Genomic DNA, 12,565 nt, shown 5'->3' on the forward strand with positions numbered 1-12,565 from the left:
CCCCATGGACTACCGCAGCCAAGCTTTCATCTTCAATTTTATGTGATCCATCGCGGAGCTAGGCTTGAAACGTTGTGTTCCGGATGAAGCCGACAAGAGCGAGTTACGTTTAGGGAAGAACATTCCCATTATCATTGAACACGGAACAAGGTCAGTTATCATTATGCCAGCGACGCGAAGCTCGTTCCTGGACACGAGAAAATTCAAGTCCTCAACGGCCACGTTGCTTGAGAACCTACAAAGAGTAGGTTCGAAGGTTAAGCGCGAAGAGCCAGAAGGCTGGCTTCGCTTCTAGAGCAGTCATGAGAAAACCCTCCGAAACTCTTTCTCCCGCTCTCAATAAAAGATGGTTCGTCAAGAGAAGCAAATAAAAAGGTCACACTATTCGACGGCTCGTCATTGATGCTCATACCACTCGAGTCCCTAACTACCATAGACGCGCGGGAAGCTCTCATTAACATCGGCTCGAAGCGACCTTATTAATGCCTGCCTCGTACGACCGACGGTTAACCCTCTCGCTTTCTCTTTCAGCGCCCCCCTTGTCAAAACTCTTGAGGTCGAGCGAGCCGCTGCGACACGCTTGCATGGATTTCCGTAGCCCTTCGTCCTCCTGACTCTGATCACAGTTTCCCGGGTCTCGTTTCAGCCTCCGCAGAGCCGTATTCCGTGTTCCTCTTTCCGCTGCCAACGGGCCTCGCTTGGATAACCTTTGATTGTTCGCTCGTCCTGCTTTTATCCTTATATATTAGTATAATGCGGATCACGCGTGGCGTTTGTGACATCGGCTAAACTGACGCATACTGTGTAGCTTTTCGCTGCGTTATAAACAAAAATGAGAGAGACCCCGAGAGATTCCATTACGCGATTACATCGCTCATTTACATTTTCGGCTCCCGTTGAAGCTTCGCGAGCGTTATTGCGGCGTTGTCGATGCCTCCGATGCGGCTAGCGCCAAATTTTCACAACGTTGTATTGTTTGCCTGAAATATCACGCGGCGTCATTGGGAGTCGACTTCCAAAAAGCACTTTCGTTAAATCGACCAATATTTTTCTTTTCGCGTTATTTGAAGTTTTTATCAAACGGATTATTATGATGAGTCGTTTTTTGAAAATTTTCGAAACAGTTTACCAATTTTACATGCTGTTCGAGCACACATTTCGGAAGTAAAGATTTTCGAGGGCGTTCGTGCTGGAAACAGAACGAAAAAAGGGTCTTCAGTTTCGTAAAATTTTGTGGGTGCGCTAAATTTTTCTCATGCTCCGCGACTGAAGCAGTGGGTGGCGTTGGAATTTCCAAAATCGAAAGCTCCGCACATCCAAAATGAATGCTCCAAACATGTTTGGAGAACGTAAAAAAACTTGTAAGCGTACACGCTCCAATGGCGACGGGCATAGAAAAGTATGCAGTTTGAATTCTTTTGATCCTGACGAATCCTCGTCACACGTCTTCGAAGCAGGAAGATTCATTGCAAACAATATCGGAGATCGAGGCGAGTGTTTGAGGCAAAGACTAATGAAAAAAGCAAGAGTTAGCTTTCGCGGAGCGATTGGGGAGAAACGTGAAGGATTATATGGGAGGTGTCAGTCGCGGATCGATTAAAATTAAAAGATCCAGGGTTTCCGTAGGACATGAAACACCGCCGGAGAACGCCGAGCGAGAAAACGCTTAACCTGCTTTTTCTCTCTTTCCTCGGGGTCTACAGCTCCGGGCTAGACACAGCGCCATGGCGTGGTAGCTTTCTGTACTTCTCGCTGATTGATAGCCCTGACGGCTTTCAATCAAGTGTGCAACGTCTATGCATCCATGTCGCCAACTTCGACTCTCACTTCCCCTCATTCCTTTCCAATCTTGGATTAACAGTTGTTGAATTTCTTACCCTTACCTATCTTTAATTACTTAAGTTTTCCGGATCCCCGGAAACTCTCAACGCTACGTCAAAGTTCAACTTCACTGGGTAGCGGAAATTTGTGATATGTTTGCTTTTTAAACTCTTGGAAGGATATTCGATCGGTCGAAAGTGCTTCCGACGATTTCATTAGCGGATCCGGCTACTCAATGTTGTAAACAAATTCCAGACGATCGCCCGCGATCAATTAGCACCTGTCAAGCGTTACGCGAAGCTTCAATCTGTCAAGCTCTGAATCGGCGACTTGCGCGAGTTACCACCGAACGGCGTTTTAAGCTCGAAATACAAAAGTTTAGCGTCATTTCAATGAGAACACACGATCGTCTTGGTTTGAAAAAGAATAAAATATAATTTAATCGCGTCGCGTCTCAGTCCATTTATTCAACGTGCGCACCATCCTTAAATGCTTTTCTCAATTTCCATGCAGATCAAATTCGCCGTTCGTTTTCTCCTCGTCTCGAATTCAACGAATTGCCTCCAATCCTTGAGTCTCGTCTCGTTTTTTGCAGATGTACGCAGGGAAAAGTAAACTTCAGGGAGAAGGAGAAGAAGGTCTTGGACGAGATCCTCGGACCACAAAGCTACGATGCTCGCATCCGCCCGAGCGGGGAAAATGGAACAGGTAAATATATCGCTCCAACACGATCCCTGTTTGTGTGTGTTTTTTTTTTCATCCTTTATTTAACAAATCTTATAAAAAATTGAAGGAAAGTAAAAAAAAAAAAACATTTCTTTTCTTCGACAACATGACATCGCTGACACAAAGATCGACGATATTGCAGGAAGAGTATAAAGGAAAATGAAGATTTTTCACAAAATACTCGTGTGAAACGTTTCTCATTTTATTTTAACACATTTATTCAGGTTATATCATTACGTAACATGGGGTTATTCTGGAGTAAGTTTTTTTGTTGCTTCAAAAAAAACAATTGGTACTCGGTGTATGCGCTAATTTTTTATTATGGAAAAAAATGTATCAAAATACTTGCGATGAAAATGGACGCGACAAGATCATTTTAATCACGAAAAAAATCACACGAATTATTGGATTTCGATAAAGAGACCGAATGCCTTATTTTTCTCCGCTTCCGTTCTTTGGTATTTTGAGAAAGTCCATATAATTTTCCAACGGGAGATTTTTCGTCACTGAGGCAAAGAAAAAATTTGCGCAAACATGTGAAATTCCTTAGAGATCGACGAAAGTTCCGAAACCTGAGAAAGGAGGACTCCAAAGGAGAAAAAAAAACGAAAGCAAAAAAGCAATCGAACGATCGAGAAATCGTGAAGAAATTGGATGACGCGTCGCAACGCCGAACGCGCCGAGGCCCAACAATGTTTTACTTTTCTTTCCCCATTTTTTTTTCACTCTTTCTTTCCCATGGTCCCCTCGCAAATGGACAATGGAGAGCTCATTCCCCAGGAAAAAAATACAGTACAAAAAGAAAATTAAAAAGAACAAATAACCCCGAACAAGAGAGCGTCATTCATTCATTCACTACTCGCAAACTCGCTTACGCATACACTGTATCAGGGGCCGATGAAAAAAACGAGGAGGAAAAGAAAGAAGAAAAGTAAAAATAAAAGAACAGAAATATACAGCGGAAAAAAAGACCCGATGAGTGCGTTTGTGAAGAGAGATGGGGGAAGAGTGAGGCTTGATGATTGCACATGTGCGTATATGCGTATACATACGTATATACATAAATATATAGCCACCATACAAGCAGAAATAGAAAGGACGATAATCCTGGAATAAAAAAAGGGTTACGAGAGAGAGAAAGCACGTAATGTCTTATTCGCATGTTCAACCCTGTTTAAACTGTGTCTATCGTCAACGTATACGTAAACATGCATAGATGCAGGTAGGAAATTTATCGATCCAAATCGATCTCCTGTTAAAATGTATATTTTTTTTTCTACCCTCCTCTGCACAGCTCGTCCTTATTTTCCTAGCAATCTGTTTACGACTTCCGGTTTGCATATGCAAATGGGCAATTTGCAGTGAAATCTCTGGTCAAATGCGTGACTGAGTGACACGAGCGGTATTTTTCACTCATTGCCTTTTTTTTCATCGCAGGAAAGTACACTGTTACAGCCAATTTAAGATTTTATCTTGTTTGTCTTTTTTTAAAGTAAGCTTCGCTCGCAATCTCTACAACGCTCAGTCTTTTTCGTGGCCCGAATTTGAAAAGAGAGTATTTGCATTTGCTTCAGTTTTCAACATTGAATTTATTGTTTAGCCTCGAAAATATTTGAGGTCGCTGCGTATTTCGAGAAGAAGATACAAAATTTCACGAACTTTCATAGGTTCAAATGACTTGCAAATGTATTTATCATATTCCAACTATCGAAGACACGAAGCTGAAATATAATAGGTTCCGATAAATTTAACTTGCAAATTCACGAGCAAACAGCAAGGAAAATCCTACTGCGAGGGCATGCCTTCACGGACGAGAGTTTTCACCCTTCTTTAATATTCCGAGGGCCCGTGACGAATTTTTCCCCGGAAAGGAAAAATCAGTATTGACGAAAATAACGGACACTTTGATTTTTTTAACGCCGAACAAAACCGAACGGGAATGCATACGTTCGTCGTGGCGACGTTCATTATTTATTGAACATTCCAAAGAATATAGTGGCGTGTTGACAGGACGCTTCCATCATACACTTTTTTCAGTCGTTCATATTGAAAAGAGACGAAATTATTGAATAGAAATTTACCGGCTTAAATAGCCCAAAGTAATTGTGGTGTAACCGAAAAACAGCGAAAAAATCCCCAGCACGTGTTCGCGTGGTCAAGAATGTTTTATTATACTTTTTCAATACTTTCTGACGTTACTTCGAATCCCATATTTCACGGTGTTAATAAAATCCTTCAAAGTCTTGAAGAAAGCTCGTAAAAATGGAGCGATACGTGTATACACGTAAGCTTATTCGCCGTGAGAAAGTATTCCGTGTCGTTTTCAACGTGGAAGCGCGCGTCTTTCGCATTAATATCGAGGCCATAACGTTGGAGCGTAAAAAATAAGAAATAAGATGAGAGTTATGGAGCAGTAAAAGGAGCATCTTTCTTTCGACAGGCGGGCAAGAATTCGATTCGCCATATGTACATTTTTTCGTGAGACATAAATTAAACGTACGATCTATGAAAAAAACTCGTATATAATGAGAGTGACAGGGATAAAAAAGAGTTAGGCTCGAGTGGAACTTTGCGTCTGAAATTTTTCAAGTCCTCAATTTTTCTGCTCCGGAGGCACAAAAAACTTGCACCGGTGGGCACTAAAAACTTGGACTCGTTCAGTAATTTTCCAACTTTTTTCTTCCCAGCCGAAAGGTTGGCTCAGGTAACGCGTCTCAGTTATTTTCCTCTAATCTTTGAGAGGATGAATCGCAGTGGGAACAGTTTTAAACACTCGTAACGCGCGAGCAGTAGCCAATAGAGATCGGAAACTCGTCCCAATGTGCAATAACGTTTAACTTAACGCCGATGTATTCTACCCGTAAAAATCTCACGCTACTTCCGAACGGATCGAAGGTAAACTTGAAAGTACGGTGTAGCACGTCCCCAGAAGTAACAACACGCGCTTACCATTTGGGTTTATGTATTTGATCGTTCGTGCCACTTACCAGAGACTCTCGTATTGCAAGTGTCGCCATCGCGATACTCTTGGGACTGCTCTACTTCCAACTCTTCTATTCCTCGGATTCAATCGATCGCCCGGAATTGCGCCAATTGCTCCGATCTCTGCGTAACATCGAGAGAATTTCTCTTCGTGACCCGAGCAGGCTACCAATTATTGACTAATTAGCCTTACATCACTTCGTAGCTATCTTCGGTTCTATACATTCTGACCCTGTGAGGATTATCCTACTTGGCTCGTGCGATTAACTTCTTCGAAGATAACTTTAGACCGGTCAGGCGGATCAGTCAGTAATCAGTTCAGAAGCTAGGACGCTCGCCTGCGAGCATCGAGCATATTCCGTGCACGAGGAGCACGAGGAGCTGATGGAGCCGTTCGAAACCCCTCGGAGGCCAGCCGGAGTATCGGAAAATTCGATTTTTCCTATCGTCATAGCGTCGCATCTTCGGAGATGAGCTAAACGTTTTTCAGAATGTTGGAATATTGGAGTTTTGCCATCGGCGACCGGCACCAGGACAATGAGAAAGTATTTAGGGACCAGTTGCGGGTTGTTGGAGGCTCGCGATATTGGAAGCCTGCCCATCAGTAATAGAAAGCACGGCCAGTCATCGCTCATGCTCCACTCCGCATGCGATGCTCCTTTACCAGCACGCGTGTCTAACCAAGAGACCGAAGGTAACAGGAAGTTGGATCCTCGAGGGAAATATGTGAAGTGTCCGGGGGGTTGACGGCGACGTTGCTGGGTAGCTCGTTAAATGAGAAGCACTTCATTCTTTTTTTAGCACCCAGGCAAGCTCGCGCAGTTAGGGTGGCGATGTTCCTTAGACTCGTTCAGTTCTCGGAGCCGACGCGTCTAGGGTTTCAAGCTCCGGAAAATAAAGAACATCAAACACCTCTTTCAAGAAAGACTGTGTCGGGGAAGTGAGCCCGGAGTTGGCATCTTTTCCGCGAGAGTATTAACCGACCCAGGTTAGTACATGCCCCGCTCGTCTTATCTCTGTGTATCAATGCAATTAAGCTTATACTATACTCGAGGCCTTTCGTAGCCAGCGATTACATCGTTAGCCCAGCCCCGAGATCGAGCCCCCACACGCTTTTTGTCTCATGCTTGTCAGCCCGGCTGCCGCAGCAGGTTTCACCGTGACGTTCCTGAGGAATAATCTTTTTCGTTTTTGCCTCCTTTCAACCTTCGTCTATCCATTGAGCAGCGGAACGCAACCTTTCTCGTTGTGGCCCTTTGCTGACTCTCTATAAGGATCGAGCAAAGTGAGGCGACTGAGACTCGTGTTATGAACAACGGGCAATCGATGCTCGGGCATATACGTCATCGTGTTATACAGCCGGATTCGTTCGTCTCAGAATCTAGGTAATCAATTAAACTCAAAGGACTCCGCTTTGAATAGTTCCACTAATTCGGATAGTTTTGGGCTTGCTGTTTGTTCTGAACTAACCCGTAAACAAGCTTCCCTCCAAGGATAAGATTTGGCGAGAACAAAGTTAGAGAGATGGGGGATCACCCGATCCGCTTTCGAGGGATCTGGACCCGCAGATTCCTTCACCGATGGAATTCGTTTACCGAGGCAGGAGCAGAGTGCACCGAAGGGCATCGGAGCCAAAGTAATTGTCATCGTGGATGCTCATATCTACGCGAATCTGCTCTCGTTAGATATCAACTCTTTATAATTAGAGTGCCGCCCCGATCGCGTGTTCCACTTGAAAAGTCTCTCCGCTTTCCGGAGCTTTTTGTCGCCGAGTTCATGGATTGTTGCGAGCACACCGAAGCGAAAAGTCCTTTGTCGCTTTTTCTCTGATACTCTCCGTTTATGGGATTATTTAATTAACTGACCAGCGGATGCTTCGCTACTTTCACTTTTTCTCAAGCCTCCGGAGCCGAGGTTTTTATATTTAAATAATCTATCGGACGAATGATGATTGTGGAAGGCAATAAATGACAGAGCCAAAGGCAAAAAAATTTATAGAAAAGCCAACTGATAATGGAGGAAAATGGCACACTTTGGAATCTTCGGTTCCATCTATTTCCAAAAGCTTCCACGCGCTTCTGGAGCCAATCAGGACGGCTGCGATGCTTGGAATAATTCGGGTTGAATAAAAATCGAAAACAAGCCCTCCGAGTATTCTGCGTTCACTGGTACACGTGTGCTAACCCCAGCGTTCTCCTCCCCGCTTGAGATTCTTGGTGAGTAGGCAAGGAGCACAAAGAGAGGGGACGATAAATTTGCCCTTAGAAAAACGCTACTCGAACCGCGCTCGCCCTAGTAACCTATTTAAATTCCTTCCTCGCTTAAATCAAAGTATATCACGTACCCCGCACAAGTTGCGTCCGGAGTTGTGACATTTGCGCCATGATTTCGCGTCATTTTGATAAACAACCGTTATTAGGCATCATCCTCCAATAAGAACACTCAATTAGGGCCAGTGAAAAAGCTCGTAGTCCGCTGACCCATCCGGACACGTACGAATCCGCGTACGTGTCTGTATGCAAAGCGTTCCTCGTGCAAGAATCACCGAGCGAATAATGAGCAATAGAGAGGTGTACTCAAATGATCTCACACTACATGAAAAATATTATAAAAAACAATATCACTTAAAACAATTGAATACAGAAAGAAAAGAAAATCTCTGAGGTGTGCTGCCTATGAAGTTGACTCATTAAAAAGGGCCTCTGTTGTTTTTGCCCTTAGATGGGCCGGCCATTGTCCGGGTAAACCTGTTTGTCCGAAGCATTGCGACAATTAGTGACATCAAGATGGTAAGTATGAACAACAGCCAAGTTGTTTAATCCTACCGGCTCGACCAAATTTACGGTCTTATGGCAAACGTTGAATTACCTTTATTGTTTATCGGTTATGTACATTAACTTGTTTATCTGTATTTCAACCACCTCGATAACCATTTATATATATATATATACGAACATTTGAACATAAACATACATATGCTCGCGTGCACAAACATATAAATATGAACAAAGATCCGTGTGCATATATTTGTGCTCTTATGCAAATTTAGGCGCAAGTAGGTTAGAACTTTTTGGAAAGCCATGTACGCGCGCAGCTAAACCTGATGGCCAGAAAACACCAGCTCGAGTATTTTCTCGGTCGAGTATTTTTTTTTTTAATTTTTTATTTCTACTTCCATAATATTACGATCCCCTAACCGCAATACACTACATTGAACCACCACCACCACCCCCCCTCTGCTCCCCCTTTTCATTCGTGTCTCGTAACTTTGAAAACCTACTAGCATTTAACATAGACATCAGGCATGCGGCATTTTAGCTTTTCACTCCTACTCTAGGTACATATAGACGTATATGGATTTATGTATAATGAAATATTATTTATATATGTACATACATATATATACGTATATTCATGGATGTGGATATTATTTTTGGGCACATGGCACACCGTAGCATATGCAATAAAGCATATAAAATATAACATAGGTCTCTCGAGATCCCCTGATTTTATTTTCAGCAGATATATATATATATATTCATAGTAATCTTATATTATGTATATACTGTTTTATGATTTGTTATTTGCTGGTGCCTAAAAATCGATGTATATATGTATATACATTTATTTATATACATATGCAACTGTATATATTTATATATGCAATATATGCACATCAATACATGTATAAAAGTATCCCAATACGTTTTGTGGGAACGGAAAGATCTTTGAAAGAGCGTTGCCTTTTTTTTTTTTTTTTTTTTTCATTCTTTCGATGTCAATTGATTTGAGAGAACAACGAGTTTTGTTGGGTTTTTGTATTTTTTATTACGTTGATCGATTCGGCTCGGGATTGGTATATTTTGTGGAATAATTGAGTTTTTGTTTTGTTCGTTTTTAAAAATAACGATAAAAGAAGAGGAAAAGTAATGAAGTTTGTTCTAAAAGATTGTTTTCACAGTTTTCTGTAGCTATAAACGTTTACTGGAAATACCTTGATATACATTGGTTTGTATATTTGTGTGGATATATAAATATATTTGTGAATTATATGATCGAACAAGTACTTTTACGTTTATCTGTCGTTGTATTGCTCAATACATGATCTTTCACAAAGGATTCAGCTCATGATAATACGAAATGTGAAATAATTCATTTACACTCGAATCTCGTCGAATTTGGGTCAAACGACGGATTTTATCGTGATTGACAGCTGCGCGGCCGGTAACTAAAGTTTCAATGAACATCTAGCTTCGGATGTCGAGGAAATAAACGAATGAGGCACCAAAAATATTAATCACTTTGATATGGATTTATGATTCGATGCAAAATATTATTTTTTACGGTAAGACGGAAGGTTGTTTTTGAGGACGCTCGAAACTGGCATTCTTCGAGGAATTTTTCCCTCCATGATAATTATTTATCATAATAAAATTTGAAATTGAGGAATTTCAGATTTTGTGATGTTCGGCATTGGAGCCTCCTTAAAATAAATGACCGTCTCTCTCTCACTCTCGTTCATCGTTGGTCTTTTCATCGTAATCATATTAAAAAATGTTCTTTTTTTCCTTTTTTCCATTAGGATAAAACGATAAGTATGAATAATTGAAAAAATTGAACGGCTGCACGGTTGAATCCTTTAGCAGGAAAGAGTATTGGAAATGTCCGTTATTTTTTGTCGTGTCTTTCGAAGTAAGAACTGTGCGAGCAGGCAATTTGCAATTGTTTCGGAGAGGAGGGGAAAAAAACAACTCACGTTGCACGCTCGACAAGTAACGTCATACACGCGAGGTCATGCAACGTCACACACGTCATAACTAAACCGTACATGGTTTCTCTATATGCCATTGCATTGCCAAATGCATTTCGATATTTCAACACATGACAATTGTATAATCGTTTTTACGCAAACAATAAATTTACGTATGTACGTCATTATGAGTGGGGAAGGCCGAGGAAAGTAGAAGGAAGAGAGTAAGATCGAGGCATTTCTTTGGAAAATATATGAATGTCGTTGATGTTGTTTTTTTTAAAAAATTTTTCACAGTCGTGTCTCGTTTCTCCATCTCAGCTCCCGTTTCTAGGCAGCTCATGCTTGCTCAGTTTCCCCATTTTGCCTCGTCCTTCCCTCACATAATCTCGTACGAATATGTTGGGAATAAGAAAAAAAAAAATAAAAAATAAAAAATAAGTAATTACACAGTCCAAGTTGCCTCGGCGCCGGTGTACGCGCTTATACCCTTCTACCGTTCACTCGACTTGCCAAGGTAAGTCAGTCAACGATTTTATACCGATGAAACTTGAATTTTTTGTCTCAACATACGGATATATCAATGCTGTTGAAGTGGCGAGTCACGAACTTGAAAAATCGTCCGAAATATGACGAAATTCAAAATGGCGGAGTGTCAGTCCGCACTTTGGCAACTTCTTTATTTAGTAGGTGGCTATACAATGTTGTACGTGGGGGGATTTCTGCGTGATAATACAGGCGAACTATATCATTCCGTGCACGTGTGCTGCATCGACCGGACAATAACGATATCCCTTTTCAGTCTCGCTGCAATAACCGGAGCTTCCACCCACCCTTTAGAGCAACTACAATGGCCTCGTGTCCCGCTTTATGCAGCCCGAAATTTCACACTATCCAAATTTTCGTATCAACCGTTGCGTCGCGTCAAACTCAAGCTTCGAGGCTCACAGTGCTCTTCTCCATTAAAAAAAAAAAAAAAAAAAAAACTTCATTCTCTCTCACGAACTCGAATCCTCTTATGAAAATTTCACGATAATCTTATACTGCGGTTTTTTTAACGAAGATTCTTGTAGGCTTAGAAAATGACGTTGGACCCATCAGGGGTTAATGATTGTTTAGGAATACGGCGAATGAATCGTCATAATTGATCGTCTTGGAAAGTAAAATCAAAAGCAAAATAAACAGCTGTAATTTTATGTAATAGAAACGACTTGCAACAACCGTTTTCGCAAAATGCCCGTCAAAAAGTACTTTTTTTGTGCTCTGAATCGCGGAGGCCTTAAATCATGTCAATTCTTTTATGCTCAATTTCCCGTGGTAGTTCATTCGGACATATATTTTTCAAAAAGTGAGTTATTCCCGTTGGAGATACAACAGCGAGGTGGAGAATCGTGACCTCGTAAAGTCGAACGTCGGGAGTAAACAATCGTAATGATAGAAAAAGCGCGATAAAAATAGTACGTGCCTGAATCCTTACGAAGCGTGCGGACGATTGTCATGCTTGGGATTTCCGGCGACGATTTATCGAGATTTATGAACTCCTCTGGCTGCCGGTAATAAAACAAAAATACGATCTGCTCTCGTTTCTCCGCACGCGCCACGTTTCACGAATTATTTATTTCGTCACTCCCGCGAGCGACGATAGAGGGTGGTGATAAATCTCGTGTGTTATCAGCAAACGAAAACTATATTGATACCCAATCATCATCGTCAATACAATTCGCCTCGAATGAGAGCATTGAAAAAATCTATAACAACAAAAGTTTTATTCGTCACCGAACAATTCTTCCACTAAAAATATATTGTAACGGATACCAATTGAGTGTTGCTCTACTGCATACTATGGAAATCGAATATCTGTCCATGCTCCTACGTCAAATGATATCTGCGATAAAGAGCATCGATCTGCGTTTTAGTTGTTTTTTCTTCAAATCATACGATTTTTCCCTGTACGATATTTTCAAAGGATTTTCTTTGGTCAATTGAATATCTCCAGGATTAAAAATAGGATTAAAGAGGGACCAGATTCAGAGTATTAAAACGACTTGAACGCCACACACATGAGAGAAAAATCATATCGAAAAAAAATGCATTGAAAATAAAAAGATATTTTTATGTTCCACAAGACTGATCAATTTGTGTGTTCTTTTTGCCATGTTAGATGGACCCGCATATGTCCACGTCAACATATTTGTTCGAAGTATCTCAAAAATAGATGACGTTACAATGGTAAGTTTTAATATGAAAAACGAAAAAAAAAAGAAAACAGAAAAAAAAACAAACAGA

General features: G+C 41.3%; 1 protein-coding gene across 4 annotated transcripts in view; it reads left to right on the forward strand.

Moving 5' to 3' along the window:
- GluClalpha (glycine receptor alpha 1) overlaps positions 1–12,565 on the forward strand; it is a 52,468-nt gene that overhangs the window by 19,391 nt on the left and 20,512 nt on the right. For 2 of the 4 annotated variants that reach the window (XM_043422719.1, XM_043422716.1), the window contains 2 exons: positions 2,417–2,529; positions 8,251–8,318. In XM_043422719.1, coding sequence (XP_043278654.1) covers positions 2,417–2,529; positions 8,251–8,318 — 181 coding nt within the window. Of the gene's footprint in view, positions 1–2,416; positions 2,530–8,250; positions 8,319–12,440; positions 12,509–12,565 lie in introns of all 4 variants that reach the window. The other 2 variants (XM_043422717.1, XM_043422718.1) reach the window with 2 other exon arrangements.

This window comes from Venturia canescens, chromosome 6 (genome assembly GCF_019457755.1).
Source record: "Venturia canescens isolate UGA chromosome 6, ASM1945775v1, whole genome shotgun sequence".
Taxonomy (NCBI): domain Eukaryota; kingdom Metazoa; phylum Arthropoda; class Insecta; order Hymenoptera; family Ichneumonidae; genus Venturia; species Venturia canescens.